This window comes from Equus przewalskii, chromosome 5, assembly GCF_037783145.1.
Source record: "Equus przewalskii isolate Varuska chromosome 5, EquPr2, whole genome shotgun sequence".
In the NCBI taxonomy this organism is placed as follows: Eukaryota; Metazoa; Chordata; class Mammalia; order Perissodactyla; family Equidae; genus Equus; species Equus przewalskii.
In genome coordinates this window covers 64,080,137-64,103,065 of record NC_091835.1, presented here as the reverse complement: position 1 = coordinate 64,103,065, position 22,929 = coordinate 64,080,137, and the positions used below count along the sequence as shown (strand labels likewise).

The following is a 22,929-nucleotide window of genomic DNA, read 5'->3' as shown; positions in this document are numbered from 1 at the left end:
CATACAAAATGTTTCTAATTTTGTAGGTAATCCATATTCACTGTACAATATTTGAAAAATATGAGAATATAAAAGAAAAAAACAAAAACCTTAATCATTTTACCAGAATAACCACTGTTAACATGTTATTTCTTTCTAATCTTTTTAGATCCATGAAATTGGAGCTCGTGAAATCATTCTAAATCATTTTCCAATGTCATTAAATATATTTCTAAAATGTTCATTGGTTTCATGATATTTATTGTACTGATAGTCTGTAATTTATCTTATTAACCTTCTATTTTCGGACATTTAAATCATATCCAGTTTTTCAGAATTGTCATTAATCCAGCAAGCACTGTGTCCAGTATGTAGGATGTGTTTAATTGGGGTATTGACTCCATATTATTTATATTTTTCATTTGCCTTAAAGTCTTTATGGTGATTTTTTTGGTGTACTAAATTTTCTTAATTTATATGCAGTCAAAACAATAACTTTTATCTCCACAGAGTGAGATTGTGTTAATGACATATGAAGAAAGAATACGTTATTTTCTCGTCCTAAAAAGGAAAGAGAAAACCAATTAGAAAATTCAAGAAAAAGAAGAAAATTTAAAATATTCTGTATGAAAAAATTCATGGTCTAATATATAAAATAAAACAAAATTTAGCATGATTTTGGGCAATTGTTGGGAAGTAAGAAAAAAATTCATCTGTTCTTGATGTTCTTGAACCTTCTTTGGGTGTTAAAGAGTTCGTGTCAATGGACTCATAGTGCAGGAGAGGTTATCTGAGCTCAACATTTGCTCTCCAACAGGTGCTACATACATGGGCATTAATGCGAATACAGTTGTTAGTTGACTTTTCATCTGTTAATTGGGATCTGGAGAGGAGGCAATACCACATCTGTATTTAACTCCATCTTGGTCTACTCCACTATATTCAATGAATGATCTTTTTTGTCCTGCCTACTAAGAAAAGGAAATTGATGTCTTGAGCTTAGATCTGGGTACCATTAACTGGTGTCATATCCAACCCATGAAGCTGGTGGTCCCAATGTCATTTCCCCAACAACGCATTCTTTTCTCGCAGATTTGTAACGCCACATGTACCAGTGCCAAATACTGAATGCTAAATTAATGCTGAATCACCATCACGGCTGAGGTCTGTTGTCTGAGCCCTGTCTTCTGTCCCACTGATCTGTTTGGGACTGTGCAGCAGTACCACACCACTCCAATTGCTCTAGTTGTATAAGACTTGCTGTCTAATAGTTGAGGTCTTTGTTCTTTCTGTTCAGAATTTTTTGCTATGTTTGAAATTTCATTCTTTGGTATAAACGTTAGAATCAATTTGGTGAGTTCTATGAAAAATATCCCATTGGGACTTGTATTGGAATTACATTTATAGGTTAATATACATTGAGTTAACATTTTTCTGATATTCACTCCTTTAATCCAAGGATATGACTTATCTCTCCAGCTTCTTTCATCTCTTCTTTTATCTTCTTTATACTTAGCTCCATAAAGGGCATATAAATATTTTGTTAGATTTAGTCCTGGGAACCTTATAGGTTACTGTTACTCAGGTGGAATCTTGATTTTTCTCTTATATTTTTTAATTTGTGAAAGACTTTTAAGTTACAGTATTACCAGAAAAATGGATTCTGTTTTGTATCAAAAGGAACATCTTCCATAATATCCACATTACTTTCTCTTTTGTGTTTGGGAGGCAGGTGAACTCAGAGTATAAAAAGAAAATTTTCAAGGTGCCATCAAAGTTCACTTAATTCTCTTTTTAATCTGCCATACATTGATATGCACTGACATTTCAGTGATCTTTTTCAAGATGAATGTTGAGGGATTGTTGTAATATATTTTAATTCTTTGGCATTAAAACTCTTCTCCTTTTAGTCTTCTGATGTCAGTGTGAAACCTCTCAAATGCTCTTTAGGCCTTCGATCAGTCCCTTAAAATCATTTTACAAAGGGCTCATTTAAAAATTCTAATGATCTTTCTGCAGTTTATTATCAATTGACAGGAAATAGAATTCAGCTTATTTGTAATTTTTAAAAAATTTTCTTTAGTTATGGTAAAGCATGTACCTTTTTAAAAAGTCCACACAAAATATTATTTTGGTGTCTTTATTGACAATGGAGTTTACTATCTCTATTACTTAAGAAATTTTATTTCTTTTGCGGCTGTATACACTTGAATTCCATTGATCTTGGAGAGGAGTCTAGATTTTTGTGATTGAAACTGTGTATTGATCTATTTCATAACAGCTGAATAAAATTCATTCATACTTTGCCTCTTCTTTTCAGCAATTTTATCCATTGAACATTTTGAAAGAAGGAGATGATTGACATGCTGCTATCTTTCCTTGTACTTTAACCTTTGGTTATTTAAGACTTTAGGTATTGTTAAAATTATGTTTGATTATTCTTGGGGATGCTGAATGTATCACAAAATACGTGAGTTACTGAATATTTTGGCTTAAATCCATTTAATTTAGCCAGTAAAAATGCCCTGAACAGCACCAAAAGAGAAGTAAGATAGATAGTTTGAGTGAACTACAAAGAAATAATTTGTAAGAATTCTTTGTATGTTAAGGATGTCAACTCATTGTTACTCATGTATGCAAGAGTTTTCCCAGGTTAACGTTTGCTTTTAAATAATAATTTTTTTTGAAATAGTTTTAAACCTGCAGAAAAATCACAAGAACAGTGCAAATCTCCTCTTAGCAGATTCCTAATTGGTGATGTTGTTAGCTTATCTGCTCCATCACCCTCTCTAGTCCAATATACCTTTTACTGATAATACGCTCCATCACCTTTAAATACTCTAGTGTGTATTTTCTCAGAACAAGGACACTCTCCCGTATAGCCAACATACAACCTTCCAATCAAGAAATCAACCTTGATACCACAGTATCATCCAGTCTTCAGATCCCATTCAAATTTCATCAACCGTCTAAACAATGTCTCATTTTTCTTCTTGGTCCAGGGTTCTATCTAAGATCACGTGTTGTATTTGCTTGTCGTATTTTATAATCTCCTTCAATCTGGAGCAGTTCCAGTCTTTTCCTGTTTGGTATTTTTTACGGTCTTAGAAGTATAGGCATTTGATTCTGTAGGATCACCCTCACCCTGAGTCCATCTGATGTCTCCTCATCACTCAGGCCACGCCTTCTTCTTAGGAGTACCACAGAAATGATGCCGACTCTTCTCAGTACACCACATCTGGAGGCACACTGTCTCACTCTGTTTTACTGCTGGTGATGTTAACCTTGATCACCTGGTGAAGTTGATGATCTGCCAAGTTCTCCACTATTTTTCTCCTTTGATTTTAATTAGTATTTTATAGGGAGATATTCTAAGTTTATTCTGATATCTGTTCCTCATCAAACCTTTACCCCCCTTTCCTTAACATCCATTGACCATGCTCACCTGTATCAGCTATTATTGCTTCTTAGTGACATGAATAAAATGACAAAATTGAAAATCATTATAACTCAAATTCATTTTCCAGTATTATAAAAAACTTAATGAATATATATTATATAAAAATATGTTCCTCAAAAATAGTAACTCAGACTTTTTTGCATCTTATTTTAAGTGCGTATCAGCATTCAGTATGTAAAGCAACTTCAAATTAACTACTATATTTTTCTTTAACAAAAATTATTCATTTGTACTGAATGGAATTCAGAGAAAATAACATCTTATTTCCATAAAGGTGATTTGCCTAGCTTTTAAAACTTTCTCTTGATAGCTTTATATACACTATTGCCTTTATTGAACTAATATATCAGATATTTATAAAAACAAGATCAGAGTTATAGAAGAGATATTAGAGAAGAATTTTGCCTGCTATGACTGTTTTGTTTATGGTTTTCCAAACTTTCATTTCATCTAGTTACTGGGTTTTCACTTTTTGACATTTCTAATAGGTTAAAAATGCATGTTTTCATTAAAAAAATAAATCTAATTGTTTTCAATCAGCCAGTAACTGAAATAAATACATGACAAAATCTTTCCAACCTTCAACTTATCAAAATTCAAGGTCTACTGCAGGAGTTTTGTTCAATGACATTAAGAAGAAAAATGTGCTTATTTTTAAGCTCTGTATTTCTAAGTAGATTCAATAATGTAGACTAATGTGAACTAATAAATACGAAAATAATATAAAAATTTCTGGTGATGTAAAATAAAGATTTGGCAGAAATCTAGGAATTGTAGACATGAAAAATAAAGGCCTGCGTTTATATCAGATCATCATCCTGGAGAATGTAACTACAGGAAAATGATGAAATAGGAAGCTCTTTGAAAGCCTGGACTTTGTCTCCTTTTCCCTGTATGCTCTGTGCCTGGTACAATGCCTGCTATATAGATGGCTAATAGATATTTGCGGAATGACTGCATGAGAAGTGCAGAGCATCTGCCAATATCAGGCTTTGTGGTAGCTGGCTGATTTCTTAGGTGCATTGAAATGTTTTCTCTGCATTGTAAGTATTAACACTTTATCAGGATCCTACTCTGTGTCAGATAGTCCTCTAAATACCTTATATGGATTAGTCTCATTAAATGCTCATCTCAATCTTGGAAGTATGTACCCTTATTATCCCTGTTTTACAGATAAGGAAATGGGGCCCTGAGAGGTTAAGTCTCATGTCCAAGGTTACAGTATATGGCAGAATCAAAATTTGAACCATTCTGCCTGGTGCCAGAGCCCATTTTCCTAACCATTATCTTGACACCCTCTCTATCTGCTTATTTTAGAGCCAACACCGTGGCTTTTCTACTTCCCTCAAAACCCAAGAACCCTATTGACAGGGTTACCACTCTTGCATTCTATTGCTTTTGAAACAACAATCATGTATTTTTTTCTCTGTTGGGCTTTTTTTGTTATACTAAAAATTTTTATCCAGAAATTTTCTTCCTTACAATTTGCTTCTGTATTTCAACAGCATCATCATGGCCTATTGAAGCTGATGCAGTATAAATAAAGCCGTTATGGTCTGCATGATTGGGGAAATGTTTTGTCTTTTAATTTTTCTAATTCTCTCTCCATAAGAAGTTTAAGCTAAAACTTAAAAATAAGATTCCTACCTTTTTGGCATTTTCCTAACAGGTAGAATTAGGGGCCAGGTTGGTTCTATTTCCCCTACTTAGAGGTGTTCTGTACCCATTTCAATTGCGAACTCTTAGGATAGATAATAGGTTCACTAACAGCAAAATGTCGTCTCAGTGGGTGACCCATGAATCCTGTTCCCTTCTTCCTTGGTTCTTATTTATTCTGAACAATAGGGGAGACATGATGACCCATGAAGCATGTCAGAAAACAGATGCTGCGGCATTGACAGTTTACTCTCCCCTGTGACTAATTCTGTTCTTTCAACTACAGTCTGCCCAGAACTTGTAGTTGTCTTACACGCGTCGGTGCTTTTCCTTTATTGTCTGCCCATGGTTTCAGAATGTTACATATAAAGCTGCCGAAAAGTCCCACACAGGCCAACCTCTCTTGGCCTACAGAATTTCTGTCGATTTTTAGGACCTTAGGAAAGCAAATTGTTAACTTTGGAGGAAGATTTGAAACCAGATAAAAAACTGCGTGAAGTCATAGGACATCGAGGGTCTGTGGGAGTCACTTCGTCACTCTGGATGGATGTATCTCTAAAAGCATCGTGAATCATTTTTTAGGTGAAGGTGAAGATGAAAAGTTACCGTCCTGGGAGTATCATTTTCTTCCAAAAAAATATTGTTTTGTTGTTTGTTCTTTGAAGTAGTGCAATTTCTCACACATCTTAATATACTTTTAAAGTCACTTAAGTATCTGGAAATTGGAGAGAACATTGGTATATCCTTTTGGGAATACATACACACACACACACACACAGAGAGCACATGCATACATATATACATACACAAATCTCAATTAATCTAAAACCATAATAATATTTAATTTATATATAGGTTGGATTTCAGGAGATTACCAAGTTCTTTCCTTCAGGAAGAACTGACTTAAACCATTCTAAGAGGTAAAACTACATCCAGAAAAGATGAATTTTATTTTATTTTTTCAGAGCTTGACATAAGTACCCAAATTCAGAAATTAAAAAATGACACATTAACCATATTTTAAAGTAAAATTAAGTACATGGTGTCTTGTATAGTCATGTATCATTTAACGTTGGGGATGTGTTCTGAGAAATGTGTTGTAGAAGATTTCGTCATTGTGTGAACATCATAGAGTGTACTTACACAAACCCAGATGATGTGGCCTATTACACACCTAGCCTATATGGTACTAATCTTATGGGACCGCCATCATGTATGTGGTCTATTGTTGACTGAAACATTGTTATGCGGCCCATGACTGTATACTAAATGATTAACTAATTTAATGATTCCTCAATAAACACGTTCCTCCTTTCTGGACTGTAGGCTACCTATCTATGTCTATATATTTTAGATTCTTTCATATCAAAGTGGATGTGTTGTGGGGATTTGATGTATAAAATGTAATTTCTATATCTTTTTTACCTCTGCTTGACCACCAACACCCATCACAGGTGGTTTCACAGATCCAGAGATAGTTCACTCCACTTGCTCTCTGTAGAGAAGTGGAATAGCATACAGACTCAGTGGAGAAGGAAATTCATGTTTTATTTAGGTCTTTTAAAATAACTCTTGGATAGGAGTTTCATCTTTCAATTCAAATGGAGTGATACCTCAGTTAATGAATCCCTTGGCATCAAATGTATTTCATTACTTAACTGTATGAAACTATATTAAACACACTCACAAACATCTCCTTAAAGTCTTTCAAAACAGAACTGCTTGTCCTTATAGTATTGAAATGATTAAAATCTTCAAATTTGCCTCTCTAATATGTTAATCTGAGTTCTATAGAAGAAAGTGCAACCATTTCTGAAATTAGAAGGATGTTATGGATTATAAAGGAATAATAGTAAGTTGAGAAAGTTTTAGAAAGAAGAAAAGAGTGCAAGTGACCCTTTCTCAACCTACCACGCTTCAGTAGAAGCCCACTTGGAGAGTTATCAAAGGATTATACTTCTTTCCTTTCAAATATCATCAACACCTTCACGTTGGAGCAAGGGCTGGCTCCAACAGCATAGCTTTGGGGAAGCCATCAGGAGTGGAGTGGAATGAATGCAGCCTCCAAATCTATGCCTTGAATTTTCATGAAATGGGGATCTTATGGTATTGTACATAGCCTATACTCATAGCGGGTAGATATGAGCTGGAAGTCATTGCAAAGATCTTTATTTTTTTCCTACATGGATATCCAATTAATGCTCCCCAATTTTTTGAAAGAACCATTATTTTCTCCTAACATTGCAAAGTCATCTTTGCTATAATCAGCTGATCCTATTTGTATGGGCCTTTTTCTCAACTATCTATTTGATTCCATTAATACCTATTCTTACTTATGTACCAATATTGCACAGTTTTAACTACTGTGGTTTTATAATAATTTTAGATATGATAGTGTAAGTCCTCCAAGTTTCTTCTTCTTTAAGATTATCTGTAATGTACTTGCATTTTTGACATTTTCTTGCAATTTTAGAATCAGCTTGGTTTTTGGTTGGGATCTCATTAAATCTATGCATAAATTGGGGATGATTCACGTGTTTCTATTAGAGATTCTTTAATTTGTCTCAGTAACATTTCATAGTATGTTTTGTAGATTATGCCACATTTTCTGTTAAATCTATTCCTGGGTATGTGATGTTTTGATGTTATTTTAATTGACATCATTTTAAATTTCATTTTATATTTGTTAGCAATACAGTTGAGTTTTGCACATTGATATTTTATCCAGTGACTTTGTTAAATTAATTTATAATTCCTTATTATTCATTTATTCATTAATTCACTTACTACTCATTATAATGTTGACTCCCAATAACAGTGATATTTCTTTCTTTCCAATTCTCATACCTTTACTACTTTTTTCTGTCTTATTGCACTGGGTAGCAGCCACAATTCAATATGGGTGTGCTGGCTGATGTCTTTATCTTCCCAATCACCTGGGGAAAGCTTTTGATATTCCACCATTAAGTATGATGTTTGTCATAGTTATTGTTATTTATTTGTAGATTCTCCATCTCATATAAAGGAACTTCACTTTTATTCCTCAGAATTTTTGAAAAATATATTGAATGTATGTTGATTTTTATCAAATGCATTTTCTGCAACTGCTGGACTTTAAATTTTTCTCCTTTATTTTGTTAATATGTAGTGAATTACATTGAATGTTTTTCAAATGTTAAACCAACTTTAAATTTCTGATATAAATTCCACTTAGTTATGATGTATTATTCTTTGTATACATCACTAGAACATATTTGCTAATGTTTGTTTAGGACTTTTCCATCATTCTTATGAAATAAATTGATTTGTAGTTTTCCCTTCTTGTAATGTACTTGTCAGGTTTTTGCCTCATAAAGTGTGTTAGGCTGTGTTCTCTTTTTTGATAATCTCTGGAAGAATTTGTCAAAGCTTGATGTTACTTTTTCCTTAAAATATTTAAAAGAATTCGCTGATCTATCCATCTGAGACTGGAGTAATGTTTGTGGGAAGGTTTTAATTACACATTCAAATGTAAATACAATAAATAAAATGTAAATTTTAAATACATATAGAAATTACTCAAATTTTCTATTTATTGTTATGTTTGTCACTGTTCCAGGAATTGTATATTTTTCAAGGAATGTGAATTACTCAGATTTTTCTATTTGTTCTTGTGTGGTTTTCAAGGAGTTGTATAGTTTTCAAGGAATTGCCCATTTTAAATAAAGTTTCAAATTTATCAGGATAAGGTTTTTCATTCTATCCTCTAATTTTTTTTCAGTATCTGTGGAATCTATAGTAATATCCTTTTTCATTCTTTATATTGATCCTTTCTGTCTCTTTTTTCCTTGATCAGTCCTGCTAAGGGCTTGCCAGTTTTATTAGTCATTTGAAAGACCACTTTTTAGCCTTTTTTTCCCCCACTAATTTCTTTATCATTGCTTTATCTCTGTGTATTTATTATTCTTTCCTTTTACTTTTTTAGGTTGAAGTTGTTTTTCTTTCTTCACATTCCTGAGATGAATGCTTAAATCATTGATTTTCACCCTTTCTTCTTTTCTAATATATACGTTTATGGCTATAAATTTCCCTCAGCATAACTTTATGTGCATCAGATTTTGATGTTTTATTTTTTTAAATTGTAATTCAGGTCAAAATATTTTCCAATTATGTTGTGACTTTTTTGACCCATGGATTACTTAAAAGTTTATTGCTTAATTTTAAAACTTTTGAGGATTCTCTCATCTTTTTTATTATTGATTTCTAGCTTAATTCTGCTTCTGGGTGTGAGAATGTAGTCGATATCAAATTAACTTTTCAGCTGAGAGAAATTTAAAGAAATAATTTTAAAAACAGAAGAGATATATGGTGCAAATATAATAGTCAAGATTATTTGAACAAAATATGAAGCATGGGAACAAAGGAGAAATAAAAGTATACCATACATTTCTATCATTGTTTTGGAGGTGTTTATGGATTTACTTACATTCTTGAAGCTAGAGGAAGAAAACAACTTGACCAACAACAAAATAAAAGAAAGGAAAGAAAATAAGAAATAAAAATGAGAAAACATAAGCTATCACAGTGAGAATAAGGCAAATATGTTAATAATTCTTACAGAAAATTTGATTTTCTTGTGAAAAGACATATTCTTACATTGGATTGAAAAGATATAATTCAAGTTTAAACTACTTACAAGGATCACATCTAAAAAAGAGAATTTAAATAACGGAAAAAAATAGATGAAGCAAATTAAAATAAAAAGAAAGTAGGAGTGGCAATGTTAATATCAGACAAATAATTCAAGGTAAAATTCATTAAGTGGCAAGTAGGTTATTTTACATTGATAAAACAATATAAAACAAAATTACGTTAAGAAGAGCAATATAAAACCAAAATATAAATCAAAGAAGATTGAAACTGAAGGAGAAATGTGGAAAGCTGTAACTGTAGTGGGAGATTTAATAAAACTCTACTAGAATTTGATACATCTAATAGATAGAAATGAATATAATTACAGGATCAGGATAAAACAATGATCAATATGATTTAATGCATATATATATAGAAATTTGAAGCTTAGAAATAGAAATACACATTTAAAAAACTTCTGTGTAGTATACACACAAAGTGTTTATGTACTAGAACACATGCACTTCTCAAAAGCTTTCCCTACTTACAACTTTCTGGAGAGTATGTCTTTAGCTGTAATGCAATAAAATAAAATGTTAATAACTAAGCAATCTAAAAATAAAACCAAGTGATAAAACATAAAACTTAATTCTTATAACTTAACATAAGAAAATTACTTATAACTACCAATGGGGTGCTGCCAAAACCATATTCATCCTCTTTAACAATAAACAATAAAGATAGAGGTGAAATAAATTAAATTCTAAATTCAAGAATTGTGAATAGAAAAATAAAAGTGTTAATGAGATGAATGCAAAACATTGATGATTTAGAAAGGATAACCAAGAGATGGTTCTTTTAAAAAGTCAATTCAATGAACAAGTTTAATTAAGACAAGGGAGAGAATGCACAAATAAACAATAATGTAATTGAAAAGAGGGAGTCATAGAGAGGAGATTAAAATATATAAAATAATACTAACATACAACCTTATGCTAACAGATTAGAAAATTTGCATGTAATGAATGATTTTCTGTGAAAACACAAATAGAACAACTCAAAAATAATGTAGAAAACCTAATTACTAGTAATAATAGAAGGAATAAAAAAATTTGTCAAAGAATTAGATCCTTTCATCCTTTCACCCTGAAGTCACCAGACTCTGACTTTTTTATTATTTTTTATGTGAGTTTTTCAGACCTTTAGGGAACAGATAATACTTAGGCAATGTAATTTGTTCCAGAGTGTGGAAAAGAAAAGATCTACTCAGTTCACTGCTCAAGTCTCTCTTAATCCTGATTCTGAAATCTGAGGATGGAACACACACACACACACACACACACACACACACTATAAGACACTCTTACGTAGGAGTACAGATGCCAACATTCTTATTAAAATAGTAACAAATGAATGCCAGAAGTATATTAAAAGAATAAAATACCAGGACCAAGTAGGGCTTCTTATAGTTATATGAATATAAATATTCTAAACTAAATATTTGCAGTTGTTAAAATTGTCTAATAATTAACCTGCAAGAATAACTGAAAAGCTGTGTTATAATTAATATGAAGCTTTAGTGAGATGGGTGGATGCAGGAATATACAGTAATATATAGGAATGTGTGTGTATATATACACACATATTTCATGGAACAGCCGCAATAGCCATTATTGATGAAATGTGTGGGTAAACGAGTCATTTGTTATCCTGTTGCCATACAACGACTCTAGTGATGAATTTGGCAATATGATTTCCTACATTTGCATAGAACCTACAATCTGGTAACTACCATCTTTTTGCTGTTTCTCATCCACGTACATGTACTCATTTTTGTTTTTTTCAGTTTAAATCACAGTCCAACTTTAGAATCTCTCTCATATAGAGATGGTCATCTCCCTTGTCCTCTTTTACTTAGTACTTGCTCAGCAAAACCAAAATCTTGTCAACTCCATCTCTGCCTCAGTTGTACTCTTACAGCTGAACTTGGCTGTGGAGGAGTCCAGAACCATGCTGACCTCACTTTAATTGCATCAATATGCACTTCAAAAGTGCCCTTAATGCTGCCGTAGTTTCCTGGTCCATTCACTCTCTCACTCTGCTGCATGCCTCTATTATACCTTTCCTCTTTCCCTGCGCTTCTGACACCTCCTGCCTCGTGCTCACTTGGCAGATAACTTTGTCTCCTTCCACAAGCTCCTCCCACTTCTCACACCAACCCATCTGCATCTCCGCTGATGTATTTTCTTTTTTTCCTCTCCTTTGACTTAGGTTTAGTGTCCATGACCCTAGCAAAGGTGAGCTACTCCAGCTGCGTATTAAGTTGCATCCTTTCTCAAGGATATTGCTCTGGGAATTCACTCTTGCTTTTGCATCATTACTTTCTCTCCTCTCTATTTGGTATTTCCATAAGCTTATAAATATGCTATGGTATTTGTAGTCTTAAAAACAAAGCAAAAACCCCCACATCTACACATCTAAAACACTCGATTGACCTCACTTCCCTGTTCAGCTCCTGCTCCTTCTCTGTTTCCCTTTAGGGGTCTCCATTTCCTCTGTTCTCACTCTTTATTGAACCCATTCTGGTGAGGCTTTGGCTGTCTCTGCTTCCCTGATAATGCACTTGTCAAAGTCACCACTGATGTCCATGTTCCTAAACCCGTTCTTCAATTATGAGTCCTCATCCTATTGGACTTTGGTTATTCCCTCCTTCCAAACACTTTCTGTGCTTGGCTTTCACAGCTCACTCTCTTCTGGTTTTACTCCTCAGTCACCTGGCCCCTTCTTCCTCACACCCCTGACATCTGAATGGAGGGCTGCTCTAAGCTTTGATGCTCAGACTTCTTCTCTACATCCATTCAGTCCTGGGTGATCCCATCCTGTCTAAAAACTTTAAATCCCATCTCTGTGAAACAGTGACTTCCTAGTTTTTTCTCTTATCCTGATCTTTGTCCTTGGAGTCCATGCTTGTATATCTGACAGCTCACCTGCATCTTCACTTGGACGTTTAATTGGAATATCAAACATCAAACTCATCATCCCCTTCCTCAAACTTGCTCTTCATTTAGTCTTCCCTATCTCAGTAAATGGCAAGTGCTTTCTTCCAGTTTCTCAGGCTAGCAACCTTGAAATGTTTCTTGATTTCTGTTTGTCTCACACTGTACTTTTAATCTTAAGGAAATCTTTATTGCCCTCTTCAAAACATCTCCAGAGTTGGACCCTTTTCACCACCTTCCCTGGTCCAAGCCACCCCTAGCAATAACATTCAAACTCATCTCCTTGCATTAGCTTTTGCAACCTCCCACCCTCCCTATACTCTATTTCTGACACTGCAGTCTAGTTGATCATATTAAAACTCAATTCAAAAAACCCTCTCATGGATTTCTACCTACGGCAGCTAAAGTCATCCTGTTAGACGATAAGGCTCTGAATGATCTGACTCCCTGCCTTTTGAGAGCTTTTTGACCTAATTTCCTGCTATTCTGCCCCTTCCTCATTCCACTCTAGCCACACAGGCTTCAGTGATATTCCTGGAACTTGCCAGGCAGGCTCCTGCCTCAGGGTCATTGCTGTCCTTCAGAGTTTCACTAGATGTCACTTTTTCAATTAGGCTTTTCCTGAACAGCCTATTTTAAATATCACCTTACCGTACTTATCCTCCTTCCCTACTTTAATTTTCTTCATAGATTTTATCACTGTGTAACTTATTTGATACATTTGACTTATTTACTTTATTTTAATATAAATTCAATGAGGGCTGGCATTTTTATCTCTGTGGTTCGCTTCTGTATTCCCAGAACCTAGAACAGAGCCTAGAACAAAGTGGCATTCAAAAAATATTGAATGAATAAAAAAGTGAGTGAATGAATGAATATAACAAATTGCTTTTTAATATGTATGCCATTTGAATCAGAAATTTCTTTTCTACTAATTTATTCCAAGAAAGTAATTGTGCAAGTGCACAAAGAAACATATATTGAAACATTTTTATTAAGAATGAAAAACTGGAAACAGTACTAGGAAATTGGATATTAAATAAATTACGGTATGGCTATACCATGAACTGCCATGCTCCCATGTAAAAGGATGTGGCTTTACTTTTATTGACGTGGAAAGATGTTCACAGTGTATGGTTAAATGAAAAGGACTGCAAAAGATGCGTGCAAAAATGTTAATATTGGTCATCTTTTGCCAGCAGGACCATTTGGTAATATTAATTTTCTTCTTCATGTTTTGTGTATTTTCTGAATTTTTGTCTAATTATAACCTATTATTTTATATCAGAAAAATTATATACATATATAAAACCACGTTGTCAAATCTTTCACAAGTAGCCATTTTCTGCTTGGTTTTCCTGTAAGGGAGGAATACTTGGCTTGGAGTCCATGAACAGACTTCACAGAATCTGTGAACTCCTCGTAAGATCTGTAAGCTAGATTTTCAACACACTTGCGTATGTGCATTTTCAGATCGTCACGGTAGTCCATATTCCCGGGTGGGTCTTCCTCCACATTGTGACAGTATGCTCTTGCGTTCATTCTTGGTAAAATAGTGAAGACTCATCTTCCTCGAGTCTGCCACTTTGAATTCTTTCTCTCCAGTCTTTCTCTAATTTCCACCTGGTTGGTCTCAGTCACAACTAAGTGAGTTGAGGTTTGAGAGGGTCCAGCATTAAGCGGATACTACCCTTTATCCAACGACTTATTTCAAGTCCTTCACTCCGGTGGATACCCTTTTGTGGTGGAGTACTCACTTATTATCAGAGCTTTACCATATCTGTTCTTTCTTCATCCTTGTGTAAGACCTTTCTCAGATTGATATTTTAAAAATATACACAGTGCCACTAAATCTTCTTCCCCTCCACGATCATAGCTCAAAGTGTTGTTTCTTAGAATTTTTTTCTATCTTGCTGTCCTCATCATTAATAGTAATAAATTATCTCTATTTCATGAGTGGCCGTTTTTTCTTTTTATTTTATTGTAAACTCAGTTATGTAGGGTAGTAAGACGGAGAGGTTGTTTTTCAAGCCATCATGTTCAATGCCAGGGCTTCAATCATGAATTAATTCCATTTGCTACTGATCTTTCCCCTTGGTGAAGGATTTTGGCTCCCAGCTGTATTATTCATGAAGAAACTTTGTTAACCTCTCCAATCTAGCTGCCTTCCTTTCTTGCAGCAAGACTTTTATAATATTATTCTTATTAGTTTTGAAATGGCTAAACTTAATTTTCACTTAATATTGTGTTTATTATTGAGGATCTCTAAGTGTCAGTGTTATTTGGCCTTGTTCATTGCCGTATTCTCAGTGCCCATAGTAAATATTTGCTGTAATAAATTAATAATCAATCATCGTTTTAAAAATACACCTTTCCCTTTATGATTTAATACAAGGAAGGTATTTGTTTTCTAAAAATGAAATGATTGGCTTCAGAGTCATGAATTGTTGGACACTGGATGAATTCAAACAAACTGGATGACCATTTGATGGGAATATCATAGATGAGATTCAGGCATTGTTATTTGGGTATTTTCTCATAAATTTCTGTCTGATATTCATGCTTAAGTTAAAATCCACTCTGAAAATTTGCTGTTTCAATAGCATGCATAAATATATCATGGGAAATATAAGTCATAATCATGGTGTTTATGGAGTGCTTATTCTATCAGGAACTCTGCAACGTATGCACTTACAACTTTCATTTCATTAAGTTCTTAAAACAATCATGTAAGGTTACTTTTACAACTCGTATTATCTCTATTTGATAGGGGAGGAAACCGAGGCTTGGGGAAGATTTTTAACTTGTCCAGTTAGTGACCTATGGAGACAGGATTAAGACTGTAAGCTCTTTTAAATTGCTGCGTTATACTGCCTCGCTGGTGACCAAATACCACTAAAAGCAAAAAAATAAAAATAGAATCAATATGATTCTAATGAGGAATGCTAAAAAATACACCTTTTTCTCCTCACGCTGCCATCTCCCTCAACATCTGAGGAATCATTGGAAGAGGCAAGGTGAAACAGTCAGTTTTCTCTGATAAATGAACAAAGTCGCCTAACTCACAATAATTTTAGCCCTACTGCTGGACTTCACTTTGCATATTTTATTGGATATGCCAGTGCCCCCATAAGACCAGTGCTGTCAGCTAGTTTCTGTAAGAGTGGATTAATCTCCTGTTTTTGCCTCTAACTTCTGTCTGCTGGTTTCTGTATTCTTTCACTTAAAAAATGTATTCAAATTGATAGTTATTCTCAGAATTGGTATAAGAAGCTGGACTTTATACATGATGCCTAATTAGGATTATTGACAAATAATAAAAATAGTTACCATTGACTGAGTGCTTACTGTGTGTCAGACGTCCTGCTTTACATGGATTATCACACTGATTCCTCATTTTATAGATGAGGAAACTGAGGCATGAGAGGTTGGGTCATAGGTAGGAGTGAGAGGCTCAGCTGGGCTGTCAGTTCCACAGCTGGTGCATTGGACTTGTTTACAGCTGTGCCATCCGTGAGCTACATCAGTGCTACGTTTGGCACTAGAAGTGCATGTGGCTTTTCTTCAGGTGGCTAATTTACAACTGGGTTGTAGCTTAATGTACTGAGATGATCTAGTCATTTTTCTATTTAGGTTTAATTTAAGGCAGCAGAAAAATTCTCATTTCATGTGGTGTGTAACCTTTTTGTCACATGAGACATGACCTTATTTTTATCCTTTGATCTTGAGTTATGAAGGAGGTTGTTAAAATGAATGATGTCTCGTCCACTGTTGCCTATTTCTCTGAAGCCTAATCTTAAATCCGTTTATATTCACTCAAACAATTGCTTTTAAAAATGTTGATAGATTTTATTCCAGTTGTATGTTTTCCCCGTGGTCACAAAAATGTAGTGTATCAGTTAATTAAGGTTCTTGGTTGAAGGGTGACTTTGGAGGTGGTGGGTGGGAGGGCAGCTTACGGAACTGATGGGAGGCTGGGGCACTGGAATTTGGAACAGGCAATAGCTGAAGGCGCCCTGCTGGGTCAGTAAGCAGGAAGCAAGATACCGAGTGACCTTAACATAGCTGACCAGGATGCTGCTGCCCTAGCACAAAGCAGCTCCCTCCTCCCTCCGTTCCTTACTGTGCTCCATCAAGATTCCACTCTGAAGGAAGAGTATCAGATTGCTAGGGTATGTCGTGGGCCTGCCCCTGGCTGTACCATGAGAAGGAGGGAGGATTTGACCTCTTCACTTTTTGAAATGAAAAACGTAGCTAACATGTACTATCTTTACTCAGTGTCTTGTATGTGCTGAGTAATGTTCCGAGTGCTTTCTTAAATGAACTCATTCAAATCCTCACAGAAGTCCTTTGAGGCAACTATATTTCATACCCCATTTTGTAGTTGAGTAACCAGATGAGGCACAGATTGGAAAAATAGCTCACCACTGCCAGGAGGGGTACCCGGATGTGAACCTGGCAGCCAGGCCTTAGGACTTGGATGTTTAACCACTCTGCTCTGCTGAGCCTGGGTGTGGGGGATGCAGTGGGGGAAAAGGGAAGGAACCAGGCCTGCCTCCCACTGAGACATCACCTAGAGGAGACAGTGGAGTTCTGGAAGTAAATATGATTGCTATTAGAAAAATGATTCATTAAAATAGGCCCAATGTTCATTATAAATCCTTTTTAACTTATAAGTATGCAATAATCATATTTTCCTGTAATTTTTCTTCATACGATTTTGTACATCTTAGTAGTGACTGATGTTGAAGATATGGATCAACTCCTTTCAACCTGTTTTCCCTTCTTTTAATGTGAGCTAAATTTAGTGAATACTAACCATGTGCTTGGCACAGTTTTAAGTGTTTTACATGATTATTTTTTCTTCATTGATTTTTTTTGTGTATTACATATCTATTTCATTTTTTAAAAAGCTGAGTGAATCAATGGAATACTACTCAGCCATAAAAAATGACAAAATTGGCCCATTCACAACAACGTGGATGGACCTCGAGGGTATTATGTTAAGCGAAATAAGCCAGTCAGAGAAAGACGAACTCTATATGACTCCACTCATAGGTGGAAGTTAGTATATTGATAAGGAGATCTGATCGGTGGTTACCAGGGAAAAGGGGGGGTGGGGGGAGGGCACAGAGGGGGAGGTGGTGTACCCACAACATGACTAACAAAAATGTACAACTGAAATCTCACAAGGTTGTAATCTATCATAACATTAATAAAAAAAAAAAGCTGAGTGAATAATGCTAATGAAAATGTAACTTTTGGTGAAATATTTAACTTCTGAAGGGTTGTTCTTGTTTGTAGGGCATAGTGTCAGCCTCATTGTTATTAAAGATTCGTTTTAGTACCTCAAGTTTAGGAATTCAATACAGGTGACATTTCTAATAACAGCTAGAGGAGGAGACCCGACAGCAACAATAGGGTCCTCGCCTTGATGTGTTAGGAACTGACAGGTATATAGCAATTGGGCAGTATGTTTGCTGACATTTTTTTTAAATGCAAACACTTCTTTATCATTATCAAATTCGCTTGTTGGATTGATTCAATAGTGAATACCTGTTAAATGATAATATAGAAAAGATTCTGTAGTTGTGTCTTCTGGATCAAACACCAAATAAGTGGTGTTTTACTTATTCTTAATAAGTTCTAAACATGATTTGTATTCTCGACTACTTAGTTTTTTATCTTAAAATAAAATTTTTACTATATATTACGTTAAAGAAGTAATACATGATTAATGAAGAAAATTCAAGGATATGAAAAAACATGAGAAGCTTCTTCACATTCTTTCCCCCTAATTGTACTCCTCTGATGTAACTGCTGTTAGCATCTTGGTATGTATCCTTCTTGATCTTTTTTTCTCTAAAGAGATACATACACACGCACAAACACACACACACACACACACACAGTTTTGTCAAATAAAATCGGATTCTACAGAGTTTTTTGTTTGTTTACTTAATAGTAAACATTGTTGGCATAGTTTTGTGTCAGAATCTCATTCTTTTGTAAAGCAGCATGTTGTTCCAGAATACGGATGTATCATAATTCCTCTATGAGTGGAGAGTTGGTATTTTATCAGATTTTCACTATTTCAAACGTGTAGTATTTCTTACCAACTAAAGTCAAACTTCCCTCGACAACATGTGTTTCAGCAGCTACCTTCCCATTTCTCCAAAATGTCTGTACTTGTCCCTTATTTCTCTCTGCCCATTGTCTCTTGAGCCTACTTCATGCGGAATTCTTCCCTATAAGGTTTTCTGAAATAGCTTTAGGGTCACCAAACACCTCTGTTTTGCTAAATGCAGAGGTTAAGTCTTCCTCTTACGTGACCTATTAGTGGCATTTGACACAGTTGATTCCTCCCTCTTTCTTGAGAGATCTTCTTCATCACTAGGCCTTTGGGACATCACTTTCCTCTAATCTCACTAGTCACACTTATTGGTTTCCTTTGCTGGTTCTTCCTCAAGATGTTAGATCAGTCTTCTTTCATCTATAATAATTGCTTAGGTAATCCCTATGCCTCCATGGCTTTCGATACAGTCTGTATGCCTTTGACTCCCAAATTCCTGTATCCTTTATGGACCTCTCCCCACCTCAGACTTGTAGACCTGGTTGTTCTCCCTACATGCCCCTTTGAGTGTTCATTAGGCTGAATAGAAACCTTAAACATAGTATATCTGAGTTGGACACTTAATTCAAATTATCTTAATTTTCCTTCTTTTGAGAATATCTTGATTTCTTTTTCATTTCTGAAGGATATTTTTGCTGGGCATAGGATTCTGAGCTGACAGCTTTTTCTTTCATCACATGAAAAATATTGTGCTATTTCCTTTTGGCTTCCATTGTTTCTGCTGAGGAATCCACTGTCATTCTAATTGTTTTTCCCTTTACGTAAGGTGTCAATTTTTTCTGACTACATTCAATATTTTTTTCTTTGTTGTTAGTTTTTTAGAAGTTTAATTACGAAGAGTATTTCTTTGAATTTATCTTGTTTGGAGTTTGCTTAGATTCTTGAATGTGTGAGTTTATGTCTCATCAAATTTGGGACGTTTTCAGCCATTATTTCTGCAAGTCCTTTTTCAGTTCCCCTCTTTCTCCTCTTTTATAGACTCTAAGTATACAAATGTTAGACCTTCGGTTAAAATCTCACAGGTCTCTGAGACTGTTCATTTTCTTTTCAGTCTATTTTCTCTGGGTTTTTTAGATTGGATAATTTTTGTTCTATCTTTCAGTTAGCTGATTCTTTTGTTGGTCCCTCTATTCTACTATTTAGCTCATCCTTTGAGGTTTTTATTTCAGTTATTGTATTTTTCAGTTCTAAAACTTCCATTTGTTTCTTTTGTATATATTTACTTGGTTCTTAGTCTATTTTTTTCATTTCTTTCAAGCATGTTCAAACATATTAGTAATTGCTTGCTTTTATCAATGCTTCTTTAAAATCTTTGATGGGTAATATTAACATCTCTAATGTCTTGGTGTTGATAACTTTTGGTTATTTTTTTTCATTAAATTTGAGATCTTTTTGGTTCTTGGTATGATGTGATTTTTGATTGAAACCTGGACATTTTTGTTTCATGTTCTGAGACTTGGATCTTTTTTAAACTCCCTGTTTTAGCTAGTTTTCTGTGACACTGATCTGGCAGCGGATAGATGGGTGCCGTCTTGTTACTTCCAGGTGAAAGAGGCTCCCTACTTGTCTTCTATTGAGAATTGTGGGGGAGCTCCTATTATTTCTGGGTAGGGGTGGAAGTTCCAACTCCCTACATGGTCTCTGCTGACACTGTGCTAGGGATGGTCTCATTACTGCTGAATGATAGTGAAAGTCCTGACTCTCTACTGGCCCTCCTCTGACACCATCCCAGTGGGGAGTGGGCAGTGTGTTTGTTACTGTGAGATGGAGTGGAAATGTAGGCTCCTCCTCCTGTGATCTCTGCTGATGACATGGGGGGGGGGGGCTTCATTACTGTCCAGCTTGGCTCTCTGCTTGGTACTCTCTGTCACCACTCTAGCAGAGGTGTTGGGTACCTCATTTCTGCTTCAAGAAGGTGGAAATCTAGGCTCCCCACTTAACCTTTGCTGGCATGGTTGGGGATGGGGCCACAGTCTTTTTCTGTGGTGTTTGGCTGGAATAGAGAGGTTATTCTCTAAAAGTTTTTGTCTTGCTAGGCTTCCTCTTTTCTGGTACTTTGGCTAGAGAGAGCAGGCTTCTGTGGGACTTTTTAAATTTGTATCCGTTGATATTTCCAGGTTTCTGGCTTCTTCAGCTTCAAGACTGGGATATATGAGGCAAAAATAAAACCCAGGAAACTCAACACTGTGTTGTTCCTTGGGTCCCGAGATCTGTCGCTGGTTTTCTCTTTTTTCTTCGTTGTTCAGGCTCTTCTTATGTTTGTTTTATAATATGGTGTCTAGCAGTACTTAGTGAGAAGAATGGGGAAAACATATCTACTCCATCTTTCTGGAGAGAGAAGTTGTGTCAATAATTTTTGAACTTTATTTTCCATGGACCTCATCTAGCTCTTCTTCTCTGTGCAGGTACCTGGAACTGGAAAGCAGTGGCCATCGGAATGAAGTGAGGCTGCATTACCGCTCAAGCAGCCACCACCCTCATACAGAAGTGTTTCCTTACATTTTGGCTGATGACAAGTGGCACAAGCTCTCCCTAGCCATCAGTGCCTCCCATTTGATTTTACACGTTGACTGCAATAAGTAAGTGAAATGTTCTCAGTTCAAGAAATGGAAGATTCCAAGAAATGACTGTCAACTCACCTCACTTATCTGATGTTCCTTTTTCGCAGAATATATGAAAGAGTGGTGGAAAAGCCCTCCACAGACTTGCCTCTGGGCACAACATTTTGGCTGGGACAGAGAAATAATGCGCATGGATATTTTAAGGTATCTTTTGACTAAATTCTGATCATGAAGTCTAAATGTAAATACTTTCTAATGAGTTTGGAAAAGCACATTTTGCTTTTCATGTTGTGAAACAAAAGAATTTGCTTCTGTAGTTTTTTTTCTATTTGTGTCCCTTTCTATTTTTTTTTTTTACATTGGTGATTTATTTAGCTGGCCGACACTATTTTCTCTTTTTTCCTGAATGAGGTTGATCTTGAGACAGTACAGAGATGATCGCAAGGCTGCAATCAGGGCAGTTAGCATATCATTCTTGCAATTAGGCATTCAAAGTAATAAAAATTTAAAATGTTAATATTAAAATAAATTCTCCACCATTGATATATAACCTTTGATGATACTTTTATAGGGATGTTAATAATAGAGGATTGAAAACTTTTCAATATTTGTTATTCATAGTCTCCTTGAACTCCAGAAAGTAAGAAAGAATACATATGTATGCACAAATCTATCAAAACTAGAAAGCAGTCATAATTTATATCTTTTTCTTTAGTATCTACTTAGTGATACTCTCCATAGAATTTTATCATTATAGAGGATCTAAAAGACATCCCGTTTAACTTTCTATATTCTAAGGATGAAGAGATAAAGTCCAGAACATTGCTTGACTGCAAGTCCGTAGTGGAATCATTTTTCTCCCAGTGACTGTGACAGTGCCTGTAATACAGAAGTGACTTGGCAAGTGGTTGTTAAAGAGAAGAATGATAGGTCATGTGTCCAACTCGTAGATTTCTAGGTAGAGTAGGTACTGATGATTTTAACGTGGTGTTCTAAGCATGGTCTGTAATCCTAGGAAGACAGTTTAAAAACTTAAACTGTTACCTGAAAACCAGGTGCTTTCAATATGTTATTCCGTTGAATCCTGATCTTGCTGGCCTTGATGCAGGGTCTTTTATCCTTTTATCTCTCTTTTACATAAGCATAAACCTGCTTGGAGAGGTTAAGTAACGTGCCCAAAGGCAGCCATGGGGAATTGATCCTATGCTTGTGAATCCTGAAAAATCAATGCTCTTTTCCCATGTAAGGGATGGCAAATTTGTGCTATGAGTGCCCGGTCTCCTCTATTTAATCATGGTGGTCTTTCCTATGGAGCCCAGATGTGGCCTCAGAATCCTTCTCACACATCTGTTATGTATGCTACTCCAGAGGTTGTAAATTTAACTCATAATTTTTGTGCAGCGCACAAACTATATAACTGTACGTGGTAGCCTCATTTTCATGTTGCTGCTTCCAAGTGATAGGAGTTTGTATACAAGTTGCCTCTTAATTCAAATCCCAAGCAAACGACAGATCCAGCAATTGCCACAGTGT

General features: G+C 35.2%; 1 protein-coding gene across 6 annotated transcripts in view; it reads left to right on the top strand.

Moving 5' to 3' along the window:
• NELL2 (neural EGFL like 2) overlaps positions 1-22,929 on the top strand; it is a 362,958-nt gene that overhangs the window by 115,757 nt on the left and 224,272 nt on the right. For all 6 annotated transcript variants that reach the window (XM_070621103.1, XM_008519672.2, XM_070621102.1 and 3 more), the window contains 2 exons: positions 21,241-21,414; positions 21,504-21,600. In XM_070621103.1, coding sequence (XP_070477204.1) covers positions 21,241-21,414; positions 21,504-21,600 — 271 coding nt within the window. The remainder of the gene's footprint in view (positions 1-21,240; positions 21,415-21,503; positions 21,601-22,929) is intronic.